General features: G+C 40.7%; 2 protein-coding genes across 5 annotated transcripts; one reads left to right on the forward strand and one right to left on the reverse strand.

The window, feature by feature from the left end:
* The first annotated feature begins 343 nt into the window (after positions 1 to 343).
* nfe2l1 (nuclear factor, erythroid 2 like 1) lies at positions 344 to 10,481 on the forward strand. Of its 4 annotated transcripts, none has more exons than XM_005812828.2 (6): positions 344 to 509; positions 2,813 to 3,601; positions 4,741 to 4,962; positions 5,484 to 5,573; positions 5,675 to 5,833; positions 6,474 to 10,481. In XM_005812828.2, exons 2-6 carry the CDS (start codon positions 3,044 to 3,046, stop codon positions 7,833 to 7,835), a joined length of 2,391 nt encoding a protein of 796 aa, XP_005812885.1. In that variant the 5' UTR covers positions 344 to 509; positions 2,813 to 3,043; the 3' UTR covers positions 7,836 to 10,481. The 4 variants fall into 4 exon arrangements, with proteins under 4 accessions (XP_005812885.1, XP_005812887.1, XP_005812886.1 ...); XM_005812830.2 differs by having other exon boundaries at positions 5,523 to 5,573; XM_005812829.2 differs by lacking the exon at positions 344 to 509 and adding an exon at positions 547 to 1,403.
* A 448-nt stretch (positions 10,482 to 10,929) lies between these two features.
* cbx1 (chromobox 1) lies at positions 10,930 to 17,022 on the reverse strand. Its single transcript, XM_023340607.1, has 7 exons — positions 17,005 to 17,022; positions 16,751 to 16,917; positions 15,799 to 15,880; positions 15,378 to 15,531; positions 14,438 to 14,591; positions 13,627 to 13,721; positions 10,930 to 13,029 (listed from the first exon to the last, which is right to left on the reverse strand). The coding sequence occupies exons 3-7, from the start codon at positions 15,851 to 15,853 to the stop codon at positions 12,888 to 12,890; spliced, it is 600 nt and encodes a 199-aa protein (XP_023196375.1). The 5' UTR covers positions 15,854 to 15,880; positions 16,751 to 16,917; positions 17,005 to 17,022; the 3' UTR covers positions 10,930 to 12,887.
* Positions 17,023 to 17,838: the final 816 nt, after the last annotated feature.

Here is a 17,838-nt window from a genome sequence, read left to right on the forward strand (position 1 = left end):
AACGCGACATTGTTTTGTAGCTTTCACTTTCACTATTGCTTTGTAAAAGGTTTTTTTTATATATATATATATATACAAATGCATGTTGACCACGAGTGGACGCTTAAAAAAACCCTTGAACCTTTCAAAAAAATTAACTTAAGATTTTTAACCGGTTTAATTTTAAAAAAAATATATTATATTAGGATATCATAGTTACACGAACGAGGTTATATTTAGTTGTTTAATAGTTCTTATATAAACTAAACCAGACTTTGATAACACTGGGGGTGGGGGGGAATTTCCGTCAGCTGATGAAAGCTTACCTCTAGAATGTTCTACGCATGCTCCGTGTGTACGCGTGTTTTGGGCTAGGCTAGCAGCGGTAGCAAGTGATTTTGCAAGTCATGGTGGGCCATTCAGTAAGGATAGCAGCTCAGCAGAACTTTTAGTGACTAGCGGATTAAATCACTGATCTGGTGTGTTAGTCGACATGTGGGCATGAAGACACGGTTACAAAATCTTCATGCGTAAGTATACAATTTAACGGTTTTAACGAATTATCACGTTGACCGATACATGGGCTTCATTGTTTCACGACACAACATAATGCAGCGACACATAATTATAATAGTATTTGTGTATCAGAAGCCGGGTGTAATTTGTTTTCAATATCTATTCATTTTAAAATTAGTTAAATTAGTTTGCTGTAAACTAGCTTATAAGGCTAACAGTGTAGTTTTTGACTTCCCGTACCACTGTCGCGTCGTTCATTAAACCCCGCCTACCACGTATTCTTATTGGTCTGGACTCGCTGGAGTCATGTTACATCACAGTAGTTGAGGCCGTTGAATGGCTGAACTGTCATGTCACTCATATTTTCCCCACTTGTTGCTAGGGAGATTGTTTGACACTAGCTAGGGAGAAAGTAAATATTAGCAGAGGCACCTGCCACTTTCTGGCGAAAGAGAAATTGGAGTAAAGCAGCGAAAGGTTTTAAAACGGTTACTTTATGTAGCGTCAGAAGGAGGTTATAGACGTGTGTTAGCGGTGGCCGGTCGTGAATCAGTGGGTAGCCACCAGCTGGAAGGACAAAGATAGGCGCAGCTGTGCTGGAGGAGGAGGGAGGGACCCTGCCGGCCACCCAGCGTCGCCGTTGGTGGGTGTCAGAGCAAGTCGAGCTAGCTATCTGGACTCCCTCGTTCACCTTCAGCAGCAGCCAGAAGAAGTAGTTGTCCTGTCAAGGGTGGGGTGATGCCTGAATATCTGTGTTCGTCTTGTCTTCTCTGCCGAATGTCTTAAAATGAAGATCAGCAGCGTGGTGCGATCCGACATCAGTCCTCCTGTTCTCTTAGGATGAAGTGGTTAGCAAGTCCTGCTCTTTCTTTCTTCTCCTATAATGTGTTTAATGCAAGTGTGGATAGGTAAGACGTCTTAAGTGTTTGAAAGCTGAGTGATTGAAGTGTGTGGACTGATGCAACAAGGAATCAAAACGTTAACAAGTCTTATGTAGAGATCTACCATTTAGGCCTTAAAAAGTCTTTAATATGTCTAGATTTTTCAGCATATAGTTATGTCTTAAATTACTGTTCATGTTTTTTGCTCCTACATTGGTTTTGTTTTATGGTATTGAGAAATGCTTTAATTTCCTCAGATTGGAGTTTTCACAATAGAGAAATTTGAGTGTATTTTTACAGAGTACCACGATGTTATTGACACGTTAGTTATTTTTGAAATTACCTTTTTCTAAAGCCAATCAGTTGATTTTTGACGTAAATATTCCTCGTTAAAAATTTGTAGTCTAGATTTTCCATAATAAGAGTGACATTAAATTCATCTGGTAAATTTGTATGTTAATTCATCCATTACTACTTCCATATTCTTGTCCTTGCATTTTTTATTTCTTCGTCTTTAACTTGATTGCAGTAGATCTGGAATGCTATAATTGTTTTATGCTGTGACAAAACTACAAGGCTTTTAGTTTTAGTTTGAACAAACCACCAGCCACATTACATGACTTTAGTGTCTGTAACTCAACTAATGTCACTGGTTAGCGAAAGGAAATAAGTCTTCTAACGTATCGGCAAAAACACTTTTATGTGAAGGACAAATCACTTTTTTTTTTTAAGTGAATCCAGTATTTGCCACCAAGGAAGTAAGGATAGTGTGATATACTGTATATATATATATATATATATTCTAATTTCACTAATGAAGACAAAAGGAATAAAATGTTAGGAGATGTGAATAGTATTCTAGATGTGATTCCTTAAGGTTATTATCCAAAATTCTTGAAAAGTCAAATAGCAAATACAAATTTTTTTTTGAGGGAGATGGCACAACCTGTTCAGTGATCACCAGGTAGGTGATTGAAGCACAAACAGCAGCTGCAGACATGTTGATAAGTGACATAAACTCTTTTAAAAAGTCCTAAATACATCTACGTTGTACATATTAGATTATAATTCATATTTATTTTTGTCTTGAATTGTTTGTTCGTTTATTGCTTCTCCTATCCACGTTATTAATGGAGAATTGCTTGAGTGGCCTTGATTTATTAATTTTGGGGTAGTTCTGACTGAAGAATTTTATGCTATGACTTAATCAAACCTCTCAGACATTCAACCTTCCCTCTGATACCGTTGAGTTTCTGCCTCAGAGACCTTTTTGTAATTTGAATGGGTGGTGAAATGAAAACCTTCTTCTTATGTTAACTAAAGTTGCATATAAATTTTTTTAAGTTAATCTTTGTTTTTTTGTTTATTACGTAGGCCTCAAATTTAAATTACAAGGGTAATTGTAAAAATAAAATGTAATCTCTTCTATTTGGCAGGAATGGGGAGATGATAACACTTTGAAGAAACTCTTCTGAGAAGTGGAAACCTTATCTTGGAACCTGAACCCTTTTAAATTAACTCTCAGACACTTTGCCTTCTTCAACCACTTTTATGTTCTTGTATCAGTTTTCATCCCTTAGTTTTAGCAGAGAGTTATTGATTACAAGAAGTCGCCCCCGTTTTTGTTTTACTTTTTTACTTTCATTTTTTTGTTCCTTTGTAAAGAAATGCTTTACCTGAAAAAGTACTTCACAGAGGGCCTGATTCAGTTCACCATCCTTCTGAGTCTCATTGGGGTGCGGGTGGACGTCGACACGTATCTAAGCAATCAGTTGCCCCCGTTAAGAGAGATCATCCTGGGGCCCAGCTCAGCCTACACACAGACCCAGTTCCACAACCTGCGCAACACGCTGGACGGCTATGGGATCCATCCAAAGAGTGTGGACCTGGACCAGTTCTTCACGACCCGGCGGCTGCTGAACGAGGTGCGCCAGCTGGATCGCCTCTCCGTGCCCAGTTCCGAGCTCAACACCTGGCTAGTGCATCGCGACTCTGAGACGGTGGTGTCCGCAGGCGGTCAGTCCAGCCCCGGCATAACCCTGGACAATGGGGCCGGCCTAGAGGACATTAACAACATTGACGCTACCCCGGCCATGAGGGGAGGAGGCGGAGCGCCTGAATCCACGTACGACCTGAACGCAGCGGACAGCAGCCTGGGAGCCGTGGCCCCAGAGGGAAACCAGGAGCAGGGCAGCGGAGGCGGCAATGACGACCTCACCAAAGAGGTAGAACACCATGGTTACAGGTTTTAGAGTTAGACTCAAGAGGATGTCTTTTAATTTTTAATTTAACACTGGACATCAGTCAACATTCTGTAGCTCTCCCTTCTTCCTTCACAGTCTGGAACCTTGATTTCCAAAATGTCTGGATTCTTGTTCATCATTTCCTACTTCATGTCTTCCTTCCACTACATTTTCCATTTATGTACTAGCTAACTCTTCTTTGTGAATCGTGTCAGTGACAGTCTGCTGAACCATATTCAGTTCAACGCTCTTCCCTGTGATTTGGTCTGATATAATACACACATTTTTTGAGAAACACAATTCTGGGTTTTCATTCGCTGTGAGAGATAACCATTAAATTTGGTAAATAAGCTATATTGAAAAAGATCATTTGGTATTGATGCTATATATTGATGAACTAAAATAAATATCCATTTTTATATTTTAGCTTTTGAGTTGTGCCTGTAAGTACAGGATGATAACGATTTTAAAAACTTAGAAAGTAGCATGTTTATTTTTGTCAGTTTTGGTTTATAAAATGTTGCATCTTTTGTGATTTAAAAAAAAACAAACTAAAAATATAAAGTGATATGTAACATCAGTTTTTCTTCCACCTTCCTCATTTCCTGGCTGTTTTTATTTTTATCTATTTCAAGTCAAACCAGTTAAGTCGCATTCAGCTGCTGGTGGCGTTTGCATCCTTTAGCTTTCAGTCCAGTTAATTAAGCTTTAAATTTTAAATTTACTGCTTTTTTTTATTTATTTACTTGTCTCACGTGTACACACTGTGCTTCATTGTTTTTGTTCCCCATTGAAACACAGTGATACAGTAAAACATTCATGTTTTACTGTAGCTGAAGATTTCTGTTTATTCTTTTACTGGATCACAAGAATCACCACCGTGTCAAAGTGTTTATATCATGGTTGAACCATCTGATTTGTGTTACATGACCTGCCCTTTAAAGAACTCTTCAGCACTGAAAAACACATTCTATGTGAAAAAATAAAATGCAAAAGTAGGTCATTTACAGCTTGATCTAATAATGAAAATAGTGGCACAACCAAAATCTGTTCAAATCCTCTGATCATAGTTTCACTGGTGCGCAGAACAGTTTTTAGAGTTTTCTTTGTTTCTGTTTTAGGACATTGACTTGATTGACATCCTATGGCGACAGGACATCGACCTTGGAGCAGGAAGAGAAGTGTTCAGCTACAGCAACCGTCAGAAGGACACGGAGGAGGAGAAGCCCAACCCACAGGACAGCAAAGATGTCAATGATGAACAAGAGAGCTGGAGAAATGGGATAAACTTACAGGGGTCCCAGCCGGTGGATGGAGAGACTGGAGAGAGCATTCCTGAGCAGGTAAGTTAAGACGCAACAACAACAAAAAAAGAGTAAAGCATTGACGGACAGGATATTTATTTGTTGGTTGAGTGCGAGTGCGAACCATTTTTAAAGAGATTCTTGCAAAATTAGTTGTTTTCTTTTTTTCAATCTTTGGTGACTGACAATTGCCGTTCATTTCTGAATATTTGGTGGAGTTCTGTATCAGATATTGCAGAAATGTTTGTACCCCTAGTCATATTTTGTCACGTCACAACTGCCTAATGTGATTCTAAACTTGCTCTCTGGTTGTGAAAAACCGATCTGGATTTGGACCAAAGTTGTTGTTTGTGGTGTCAAGCATCTTAAAAGTGACACGCCCCCACAGATCAGCGTATCAAAAATTTTGAAACTAAATGTATAACAGGATTTATTTTGAATAATTTGTAATTTACTTCTTTTCTTTCCAAAAGGGGGGAGTTATGAGAGGGACGTTTTTTTAAACCTAAGGGTGCAGAAGCACTAACGTAGCACACCTGTCTGTGTTTTATTGTTGTTAGCTGCCAGTTCTTGGCTCACAGACTTCACTGTCACTACAGGAGTGCTTGAGGCTGTTGGAGGCCACGTTTCCTTTTGGAGAAGAAGCTGAGGTAACGATGTAACGTCTGCAGCTGATTTGAAGTTCTGTGACGCACTCCCTGTAACGTCAAATGTATATTTTTCTATTATCGTCTACCCACGCTTTGATTAGTTTCCTGTCCCGGTCGGTAACCAGGAAGTATCCATTTCCAATGAAGAAGTTCCCTCCACCTCCCAGGGCCTCACTCTGGCTCCACAGATGCCCACAGCAGAGCCGCAGTTAGACCTGGAGCAGCAGTGGCAGGACATCATGGCCATCATGGAGCTGCAGGTAGGCTGTGTTTGGCTGCTTTTAGGACCCATGAGATTTAGTGTCTTTGATTAAAAATCAATGCTGTAATGACGGGTTAAAAAGGGTCTAGCTTTTTATTACTAGAAATAAAAAAATACACTACACATTTTGCCTATACATTGGGTTGTATAAATTATACTTGAGACATTTTTAAAACAATATATACATGTATATTTTACTTTCTAACTTTATCATTGTCACAATGTTGGTGAGAAATATTTCTAATTTCTTAAACACGTTCTGCATTTATCTTGAGTTGAACCACAAACACCCAACAGCTTTAACTCAAAAGCACTTGGGCGCTCCGCTAGATTAACACAGCAAGTGCAACTTCCTGTTGTTGTTTTAGCTTAGACTAAAAAACAAAAAACAATCGATGCAAAAAAAACAGTGTCTTATAATTGATGGATCACTTTCTCACAAAAATCTAATGATTTTGTACATTTCAGTCATTTGTTAAAAATTTATTAGTTGGCTGATAAAATCAAAAATGTACAGTGAATTTATTTTAAAGTTTTTACTTAAACAAAATTGGCCCTCTAAGTGCCTTCAACTGTATTACTTGGTTCCAGTTGGCCAAAAATTTGGATGTACACTTTTCTGTTGTTTGTGTCTGAAGGCGATGGACGTCAACAACAGCGCCTCCAACAGCGGGAACGCCAGCAACGACACGGCGGAACCGACAGCTGCCGGGACCTTCGGACTCTCTGAGAATCCCACACCCATCAACCAGGACGTCAGCCTCCACCAGGCCTCCCTGCCCAGCTGCAGCCAGGACTTCCCGCAGATCTTCCGCCCCCAGCTGGACTCGGTCAGCGTCACGCCTCGGACCAGCATGCTCAGGCTCTCCTCCGGCAACTCCACCAACATCAACTCTACGTTCGGAGCAACCAACCTGACGGGGGTCTTCCTGCCGCCCATCAACAGCTCCAGCAACAACGTCACTTCCACGCCGAACCTGCCGGACCCCTTCACCACCCTCCTGGAGGAGTCCATGCTGGATGAAATCAGCCTGCTGGACCTGGCCATGGAGGAGGGCTTCAGCCAGGCTCAGGCGTCTCAGCTGGAGGAAGAGCTCGACTCGGACTCCGGCCTCTCACTGGACTCCAGCCGCAGCCCGGCCTCGCCGAGCAGCTCGGAGACCTCCTGCTCTTCCGCGGCTTCTTCTTCCTCCACCTCCGCCAACTTCTCCGAGGAGGGCGCCGTGGGATACAGCACCGACTCCGAGGCGGCCGCCGTGGAGACGGAGGAGGGCGCGGTGGGCGGCTACCAGCCTGAGTACAGCAAGCTTTGCCGCATGAGCTTCCAGGACCTCTCCCAGTTCAACGGGCTCCCTCAGCTGGACGGCATCAGCCACAATCACACCTACAACGTGCCGCTCTCCTCCAGCTTCCCAGAGCACCCGGACCTCCTCCTGTCGGCCGGGAAAAAAACGAGTCGCGACAAAAAGCTGCAGGCCTCTCAGGACCTGCTCGACAAACACGCGAGTCGCGACGAGCGCCGCGCCCGCGCCATGAAGATCCCCTTCTCCAACGAGAAGATCGTCAACCTCCCCGTGGAGGAGTTCAACGAGCTGCTGGCCAAGCACCACCTGAGCGAGGCCCAGCTCGCCCTCATCCGCGACATCCGTCGGCGCGGCAAGAACAAGATGGCCGCCCAGAACTGCCGCAAGCGCAAGCTGGAGACCATCATCAACCTGGAGCAGGGCGTGCAGGACCTGCGGCGCGACAAGGCCCGCCTGCTGAAGGAGAAGATGGAGTTCATCCGCTCCATCCGGCAGCTGAAGCAGAAGATGCAGAGCCTGTGCCAGGAGGTTTTCAGTCAGCTGCGGGACGAGGAGGGCCGGCCCTTTCCCCCCAGCGAGTACTGCCTGCAGTACGGCGCCGACGGCAGCGTGCTGATCGCGCCCCGCAGCGGGGCGGCCGCCACGCAGCAGCAGAGCAGAAAACCTGAGAAAAAACAGAAAGACAAAAAAAAGTGAGCGCAGAGAGACTGCTGGTTATTCTATCACTTTGCTAAATCAGTCAGATTTGTGCAGATGCAAGAGAGATGCCTTTTTTTTCCTTTAAGAAGATTCTGTTGAAGAGAAACGGCATTTACTCCTCCTCCCTGGGTTAGTTTCTCCTCTTTCATTCTCTTCCTGCGTTTTTTCCTAGAAACAACTCTGAAGCGGAATAGCTCTTGGCTCGAGAACCGGTGTTTCATTATTTAGACCAGAAAAAGGGAGGGACTTGAAGGACAAAAACTGAGCTACTAGAAGAAGAAATAGCTGCTCTCGTTCCTTTTGCACCAAAACACTAGGGATGGAGGCGTGTCGGGTGGAAGAATGGACCGATGTCTGAGGGCTAAGCTAACATGCATGGTTGGAATACCTGTGGATTAAAGGGTTCAACGGACTATCAGCTCACATCCCACCCTGGAGACTTTTAGGAATTGCTTTTAAGTTGTAGATCTTAAGGCAAAGATCAGCACCTGAAGTTGTGAGACAAGAAACCAAAGGCTAAAGGAAGTACATTGTTTTTGAATGCCATTAACACCTATACTAACCAAAGGTTGTAGGTCGCACCTGATCACCTGATCCGTACAAGTCCAAAATGCTCAGACGCTGCATTCTTACTCTGTAGGCGTGTACCGCAAAGTCTAGTTTTTGAGTCAATTTCTGGGTGGCACCTAAACGTGGAAGGCCCTTAAAACGCCGGGTTTGACTTGTGGAAGTCAGATGATTGGATGAGAAGTCCGAGGCTGAGAGTTGGAGAGCCGGCCACGAAGTCCTGCAGGAGGAGCCGAGAGATATTTCTGGGACAAGGCGCACCGCGTTGCAAAATGTATCAAGTTCCTTATGAATTATACATAGCACTGTAATTTGTCTTTTAAAAGGCTTGGCTTGGTATGCATTTTGCCGTTTCTGTCGCTCTTCCCTCACTGCAGGTTTAAATACAGGGGCTGCATTTAGGAAGGTTCTTATTAACTGTTGATAATGTGTAGAATAAGCAGGGTTATAGGTCAGGCTCCCTCCCCCCTACTGTCTGTGTTGATAAAACCTTTCACATCAAGCTGCAATAGGTCTGGAGATCCAGAGTGTACTGTACCATTTCATCCTACTTCGGCTGTCACAGATTACATTTATAGAATTTAAAAGGACATTTACTTCAGTACCGGTAATTAAATTTCAATCATATATTATATAGATTTTCCACATACATAGTGAGATATTTCAACTATTTATTTCTACTAACTGTTAGTTTTGATGATTATGATTTACAACAAATGAAAACAAAAATTCTGAACCTTAAATAATTTGAATATTTTATAAGAACAATTACATTTTGCAATTCAGAAGTCTTATGTTGGGATCTGGTTATGGACAACACAGTCATTGGTTACATTGTGTTGACACCCTGAGCAAGGAACAGTGCAGTATGCGAGCATATAAATGGAAAGTTCAGTGGAAGGAAAAACTGAAATTGAAAATGGTGCACAATATACAGAGGTAACGCCGCACAAGGCTGAAGTCAACAGTGAGAGAGCCACCACACACACACACACACACACACATATCTAGGACTGACCCAGAAACCATGTCACAAGTGTTTTCATTAGGCTCAGGAGAAATGCTCAAATTGAGTCAAATAATTTGGAGAAACTGAACATGAAGGTTTTCATTAGCTGTAAGGTGTAATCGTCTAAATTCACAGAAGTAAACAGTTGAAATAAATCACTGAAGTGATTTCAACGTTTTGACTTGAATTACTGATGAACATTTTCATATTATTTGACTGGTCACCGTTACTTTTTATTATTTTTTTCCCCTGGATGTCCCATTTCAAGCATTAAAACAAGGCAGGCTCAGTTGGCATCGTTTGCTGTGCCCCATTTATTTTAACTTATTTGCAGATTTTCCACATCCGAAATGCACTTGAAGCAAATATTTAACTGCTGTGAAGCCGGGTAGTTGGCTTTAGTCCTACAGATCCTGCGTTTTGAGTGTTTTTGAGGAGAGCGAGTCCCGTTGTGAGGTAAAAGATAAGTGTGAGCGGTGACGGTGTGTGTTGAGGCCACTTACAATTTTTTTAATGCCTTCATTTAAAACTCATGATCTTCACTTTAAAGGATTTTGAGAACATGGAGGGAGGGAATGTTCTCAAAGTAGAAGTGCTATTACTTGTCTGTTTGAATGAAGTCTGTCGGTGCGCGTGTTGTGTGAAAATAGAAAAAAAAAAAAGGGGGGGCCTATCGCTGCAGCTAGCAGTTAGGTGAAAATATTTACAAGAGGGTAAGCAAAACTCCCAACACTGAGATGATGTCCGAAAAAAAAGAAATGTTCAAAAGGAGAAATGTCTTTCATTAAATGTGATATTAAGGCATGAATCTCTGGTTAACATTCACTCTAATGTAATCCAGTGCAACACCAACTATTAAGTACTGCTACTACTTGGTGCACTTTTTTTTTTGTCTGTCTTGTTCTGTAAATATTTTCATGTTTGTTTTTCTGTAGTTTGTCTAATGTCTCCATAACGGTCGCACTCTCTGCTTTGAGTCTGGATTGTAGTTCCCAGTTTCCGGATGTTTGCTGGCAATCAAGAATTGTTTTTATTGATTAATAAAGTGTTTTTATTTTCACCTGTGACTCATGTACTGATCATGCTTGACTGAAAGATGCTTTTCATATCAGCCGATGACAATTTTGTTCTGTGGAGGCTCCACAATTTAAATATGAATTATTACTGAGAGTCCTAATTTAAGATTTTGAGGGGGAAAAGATGTATAGATTATTGGATACACCATATGCCCGAAATTGCCAACTCGGTGGACACACATGAGGGCGATGCGTGCAGAGAGCTTGTGCAAGAGGGGAACCTGCTGGGCTGGGCGAGGAACTTTATTTTCAACTATATGTTTGAACATCAATTTTCCTTTAAGCATTTGACGCATTTAAATAATTAGCAATAATTTCATACTAAATGCCTTTCTATTCACTTTCACTTAAATATATTCTGCTTCTGACTTATTAACGCTCTCTGGCACTTTAGGAATTGGATCTCGCCCCGCAAACGTTGAAGTGACTGGGAACAGTCTTGTAACAAAAATTGGTTTTATTTTCCAAAAGTGACAAGTAAAACAAAGACACTAGAAAGATTACAATAAAATTATTCACAGAATGATTTGTAAGCTTACACCAAACAAGTTTGAGCAAAGCAGTTAAAGGTGTGTTTCGACCGCAACCCAGAACAGCCCCCCCGACATATTTTCTAGAAAGTTTTATGCCGCCCTGCCCGCTGTGGGGTGTAAATTACAATGCTAATGCAGAGGGTCACTGCTCTGCTGCACAGGTTTTTATAAAATAATAAAACTAGAAGTTGCAGTACAACAAATAATAACCCTGCATTGTCTGATTTGTTCAACTCCCACTTGTACAAAGAAATTTCAAATGCTGGCAACAGAGTATTGAAACACTGAAATTAGACAAACACAGCTCTAATCTGAGACCGTTTTATCGTTTTTATCGTTTAAAAACAACTCATGAAGCAGTTCATAGCAATAACCGTATAACCAATTAATTTAACAGAATTTGGTTTGCTCTTCGAGTGGTTACACGCTGAAAGACAACTAAAATTAGTTTAATGTCACAAGTAGAACACCAATTAGTTAGTTTAATGTCAAAACATAACTAAGGATTTTTAATAATCAAAGCCTTCACTGTATCCTATTGGATTCTTTCAAATTCAAAATCATTGACAGAGGACTGTTTTTTTTTTAAAGTAATTATTAAAAACACAAACATTACAAGTTTAAATCCATAACAAAAGAGCTTTGAAGTGTGTGTTTACTCTGTCTTTAGACCACACTTCATTAATGTCATTCAAATAATATTTTCACTAGGGTTAGCTGTTTTCATTAATGTTTTTGAATGTAAGCATTGTAAAACTGACATTCTCTATGAGTGACTGGGTTTGAATTTTGTTTTCACAAATATTCTACTCACCACTGTTGAACAATTTCATGCAAACATGAGCCGTTAAGAGATTTGAAGTGGGAGGTGGCTGAATGCTGGAAATATTCAACAAAAATGAAATGCTAAGCATCTTCCCATCACATAGCCACACCCGGATGGCTCAGATTAGTACGTAGCTGTACCTATTCACTCCCATGTGTGTTTTATGTGGTACATTTCTACTTGTTTATACTTATATGGCCTCCAGTTGTTAAAAAGAAAAGAATTAGGGTACCCCAGAAAACTACCCAGGTTCCTGCAGTCAATACACACCTTTAAATGACCCCAAAAATCCTAAAAAAAAAATTAAAAACTCAGATTGTAAACAAGTAGAACACCAAATAAGGTCACATCACTAATCACGTTACTATATTATTCTTTTTTTCAGTAAGATTGAAATCCAAAATGAGGAAAACCTATCTGCCTGGTTTGGCTTTTTTCTTCCCAAAACCTTTTAAAAAAATTAAACAGATTATACTCAATATTGTAACCGATATGCACCTAAAAAAAATAATGAATTCAGGCAAATTTGCATTTGTTTACACAGTGAAAAACAAACCAGTAATCAAACCCACAGTGGTTGTCTTAGAAACTGGGAAAAGAAAAACACTCCAACATCAACTGCTGTCGGTTTTGAACGATATCTTTCAAATACTGGTGATCAATTACAATGAAAATGTCCACCTCAGCACTGAATGTAGCGCTCCGTAAGCATACACAGGGAAAAGAAAGCATGATACACAGAGCGGAAACGATATCCAAAGCAAAAACGACTGGAATGTTGGCTGAAAATTAACTGCTGCGTTGCTTTCTTGCCTTTGCTCTGGCTTTTCAGGCAAATCTGAAGCATATATATTTAGATTACATCCACATAAAAAGGAGAATCAGATGAGTGAAACTACACCAAAACGACAAATGAGTCCACAAGGTCTTGCTGGTCTTTTTTTTCTCTCTCTCTCTCTCTCTCTCTCTCTCTCTCTCAAAAGCACACTGGAGTTCAAAAGGTTCTTCCTCTTCCCCAGCCCTGCTACTTCGTCTGCCTTAGTTCTTGTCGTCTTTTTTCTCGTCCTCTGAGGGATACGAGTGCCAGGTGAGTCTCTCTTCGTAGAAGGAGATCACCACCTGAGGACACTTCACGTTGGCCTCTTTTGCTGGCACCAGGTCGGCTTCGTCCGAGTGTTTCCTGTAAAACCCACAGACTGAATCAACTGATGTCACAAAGACAAAAAGGTTTTTACAGTGTGATTAAAAGCATTTTCCCCAGCGAGGACATTTCTGATGTTTTTGATTCTTTCTTTTTTTTCTTTTTCTCAAATGCGTTTGGGATATTTAGCAGGACGGTGACCTGAAGCACACCAGTAAATCCACCTCAAAGTTTTGGAGCCGTCTAAGTTGATTTGCTGCCGACCCTAACCAGGCCCTCCAATGGTGCGATAAAAGAGTAAAGGATGAAAATTCCTCCACGGCAACCTAAAAGGCTCACTGCCACTTAGCATAAACACTACTGCCATGGTTACGGGAAGCAAATACTTTTTTTTTTTTTTTTTTTTTTTACAAAGGGTCGGGTTGGTTACCTTTGCCTTTAATAATTGAAATCCTTTGAGAACAGTTTTTCCTTGCGTTTGCTCAAGTTATCTTTGTTCGATATTCAAATTTGACGATCCAAACACTCCAAAAAAAAGAAGAAGAGCAAAACCAAAAGAAATCTGTCAGGGGTGTAAATACGTTCTTATAACAATGTCAGTTTTCGTCTAAAATGTCTCAGTTTGGTTCGACAAACCATTTCATAAGGAACATGAGTTCTCCTGTAGAGTCTGTGGCACCGATGATCCTTTCTGGCTCCAGACCTCGAGCGAAGCCTCTCAACTTCTCATTCTGCCGGTCGAACAGAATAAATTCAGTCCATGAACGTCGCTACAGTTCAATACCAAAACGACTTTGTTTTAGAAAAACTTAAAACTACTTCAGATACTTTTTATCGAATTTGTTTTGGTTACTGTAAAAGTGTTTTAAGTTTTTGCTAAAAAAGAATTGTGGATTCTTGCAAAAATAAAACATGTTATTCATGTGTTTCCGTAAATGTTCCCTTTATACACACACACACACACACACACACACACACACACACACACACACACACACACGCACACAATCATAAATGACATTTCCTATCATCTGATTAGATCTACTGTAAGGAAATGTGGCTTATCCTTATGGTGCTTTGACCAGGGTTAACACTTTGCCAAATCTTGAACAAGTCATTTGGCTCAAATGATGATCAGAATAAACACCAATGAAGCAGAATATAAAACCTTTAGAAGACGTTTTTATAGAAAATGATGTGATTGATTTAAATTATACATAAAAATTGAGCATTTTTAAGAGTTCTAAATAGAAACTGAAAATTTGACTTCAGACTACTCATTTCCTAAAAAAAACAGACACTTTTATGTAATACATTTTTCTCTGTTTGGCCTCTATTTATATGCACTAATAGGCATCAAACATCTTTTAGACTTTTTTTATTCATTAAAGCCAATATAGTATTAATATTGCTAAATCAAAGTAGAACAGGACAGTTAACAACTCACGTCATCCTTTTTCTTCTTTGATTTGCTTTCATCTCCGTCTGCCTCTCCAGGCGCTTTTCTCTTTCCCTCGTTTGCCGATTTCTGTTTCTGCAGATATTCTGCTATCAGATCCGGACAGTCCAGGTTTTCTTCTGGCTCCCAAGTGTTATCCTCACTGCCGAATTAAGGACATGAGCAGGAATACAGTTGTCAGCTTCGAGAACTATATATATATATATATATATATTGTTTTGTGCTTGATCTTTCAAATTACTTAAAACATTTCTTACATCCTTTTTTTTTTTTTTTTACATTCCCATGTTTTACATAAACGCCGTATCTGCCTGAGCTTCAGATTAACGACTAAAACATGACAACCAAACAACATGATTGCTTATTTATTTAAAGATGCAAAACCGCTTCTTTTTTTTTTTTGGCCTGAATGTTATTCCAAGAAAGCTGTTGTAGTGTTGGTTCAGAACCGGTTCTGGTTCTAAGAAAGAAAGAAAAAAAAAAAAAACCACCCCAGCTTGGAGCCGGTTTGTTTCTAAACATTTAAAGAGCCGTGACACAGAAACGTCATTCCATCACCACAAACAAGAGTCTCTTCCAGTCAATCTTCAATCAATCTTCTTCCTCATTGCAAATTTAGTCTCAATTTTATTCTCCCTGCACCTTGAGGCTCCAAACATCAAAACATGTATATATTAGAAAACTTTTTATTTTAATTCAATATGTTATTGAAACCTGACCAAGGTTAAAATGTCATAACACGCTCACATGCACGGGATATCGAATAGAAAATTCACTCATTATAACCGCATATTCTTTAACATACTGTAATCACCAAATATTATAATGCTTTTTCCATGAGTGCCTACGAAATTTAAGCCTCAGCTAGCCCCCCACATGTTTGTTGCTTTACATCTAAATCTTAGACAAAACGCTCATTCGTACTTACTTAGAGAACCCTTTCCACTTGAGAAGGTACTCCACCTTCCCTTTCACCACCCGCCGATTCAGGACTTTTTCCACCACGTACTCTTCCTCCTCCTCTTCTTCCTCTACCACTTCATCCGCCTTCTTCTCCTTCTCGGGTGTTGTTATTGTAGCCTCTGCCAGATCATGAACAGAGTTGTTGGAAACACAGCATATATATATATATATATATATATTATTTTTTTTCTTGCTCAAAACTGAAACATTGCTACGGCCTAAAGGTGTTGAGATGAAAGTTAAGATAGTCGCTTTTTTATTTTTTTTAATCAGGGACATGTAGCTGCCGAGGCACAGAAATGTCAAAGAACGCATCGTTTTTACAATTATTCTCCAACAGTAATCAAATGCAGAAGTTCATATGAGGACGAAATGATATATAAAACCTTCTGTAACGGTGGCGCCATCGCTAGAAGGCTCTGGAGTCTGGCTCATGCTCATCAGGTAGACCTGGGGACTGACAGGTGCCTGGTCAAACACAGAGGACAGAAGAAAAAAATAATAATAATAACTTTACGGGGTGTTCATTTTCTCAAGATTCTCTTTTATTTCCCAGAATTCTCACTTTATTTCTCAGAGTTATTACTTAAAATTCTCACTTTGATCATTATTCCAGTGCAGATGAGAACCTGGGAGCAACCAGCTCGTGGAATAAGAGAGCCGATTTGAGGACCATATCAGATTTACGTGTCAAATCAAAGTCAGATTTACTTCTTTTCTTTTAATTAGTGGCCCTAATATTCTTCCATATGCATGCATGCGTTTTCCATGTTAATAAAAAGTAGCTAATGTGGTCTGGCTTCGGCAGAGCTGGCTGCCTCTCACTGACTTCCACCCTCAGCAACGGGAGGTGTGCAACACCTGGTGGCGACAGGAGCCGAGGTGCTCCGCTACAAAGCCTACTGGAGCATGCATGAGAACATACTAAGCATGCAACCATTGTTATTTATGGATAACAACGAGAAATTCCTCTTCTGGTTCGGTTTTCAGGTGGATTTCCCCCTCATCCCCCCACTTTAAGGAGCAGAGGGAGGAATCCTCGCTGAACAAAAAGCCAAGAGACCCCCTCTCCCTCCCCGCCCCCTTTCCCCTGTTGTCTCCTCCATGTTGCTTTTCGCGGCAGCCGCTAAATGAAGCATTCCTATCGATGGCTGCTAGCTGTAAAGAGCACTTTTACCTAAATAAGGCGCCACGCAGCGGCTGATAACTTGTTTTCAAGCAGACGTGTCGGGTAATGACCAACTCGCACATGCAACCCGAACAGGCGGCTCGGTGACGCTGAAAAAGCCCAGGCTGAGGTGCACAATCAAATGAAGCAACAAAAGGAAGAGAACTCACCGATTAGCTTTAATTTAAGCGGCGATTTATAAGTCCCGCAACTTGACTGCAGCTGTGTTACAATAACACAGAAAAATCACTGCTGCCTGTATTGATTTGTTGTGGAAATGCCGAGCCAGCCGCTAGCTTGACCACAACAGAGCGCGCTGCCGTTTCCGCCCCTCCGTCTGGAATGGAAAAAGAAAAAAAAAATGGTTTTGTTCAGAGCGAGGCGCGAGCCGAGGTTCACCGACTGTTAACGCACGCAGATTTACCCGCCCGCTGAGCTGGCGCCGCCTCCGTCACATCCAGATGTTCTGTAGATCTGGCACCTTCGGCGGACCCAATGAACACGGCGGCCTTTAGCTGGACGATCCGCATGGTTGATAGCAGTAAAGAAAAGAGCCAAAAATTTAAAAAAATATATATGCTAAAAATAAATAAATAAAATGAAAAATTTGAACATACCGGTTATTATTTGGCTTTATTGTTACTTATTCTTACTTATGATGCATTCTCTGTACAGAGCAGTTGGAATTTCCAAGTTCCGAGAGGGTAAAAATAACAACAGGAACTTCTGTAAAAGTCAGAATTCAGTTTAATGTAGATTTCTTACCAACTACGACTATCAAAGTTCAACATGATGCTGGCCGTGCATATGAAACAGTACAGAGGTTTGATATTTTTGCACCTCAAAAGAAGTTGGCGTTTCCAATAATTATTCTTTCAAGCTTTTGTGTTGAGGTGTTGTTGTTATTATGGAAGCCCATTTCCGTCTCATACATAACACTCATACATAGCTATTATAGCCAAGATGGCGTAGCCTTTTTTTTTTTAGATTACAAATGTAGCATTTAATACCTTGTAAAAATGGTCATACCTCTAACACTCTTTTTACTTTTGTTTTTAAGGTCACATTTTAGGGGAAAATATAACTAATAATCTGAAAACTGTGGTATGAGTTTCTATTCAGACTTCTGTACTCTAATACTCATGCATACAGTCCAGTGGAATCACGTTGTCCAGCTGTATTTTGATTTCTTTATAAATGCAACTGATCTGTGAGCAAACACTGGTGAACAAATAAAACCATGAAAACCAAGGAACAT

Source organism: Xiphophorus maculatus, chromosome 10 (genome assembly GCF_002775205.1).
Source record: "Xiphophorus maculatus strain JP 163 A chromosome 10, X_maculatus-5.0-male, whole genome shotgun sequence".
In the NCBI taxonomy this organism is placed as follows: domain Eukaryota; kingdom Metazoa; phylum Chordata; class Actinopteri; order Cyprinodontiformes; family Poeciliidae; genus Xiphophorus; species Xiphophorus maculatus.

Coding starts and splice junctions, on each gene's coding strand:
- cbx1 (XM_023340607.1), bottom strand. CDS start 15,853: ATGAGCATGAGCCAGACTCCAGAGCCTTCTAGCGATGGCGCCACCGTT. Junction 14,592..15,377: donor AAGTGGAAAGGGTTCTCTAA/GTAAGTACGAAT, acceptor TTAATTCGGCAG/TGAGGATAACACTTGGGAGC. Junction 13,722..14,437: donor CAAAGAAGAAAAAGGATGAC/GTGAGTTGTTAA, acceptor TTCGACCGGCAG/AATGAGAAGTTGAGAGGCTT.
- nfe2l1 (XM_005812828.2), top strand. CDS start 3,044: ATGCTTTACCTGAAAAAGTACTTCACAGAGGGCCTGATTCAGTTCACC. Junction 4,963..5,483: donor GAGAGAGCATTCCTGAGCAG/GTAAGTTAAGAC, acceptor TATTGTTGTTAG/CTGCCAGTTCTTGGCTCACA. Junction 5,834..6,473: donor TGGCCATCATGGAGCTGCAG/GTAGGCTGTGTT, acceptor TTGTGTCTGAAG/GCGATGGACGTCAACAACAG.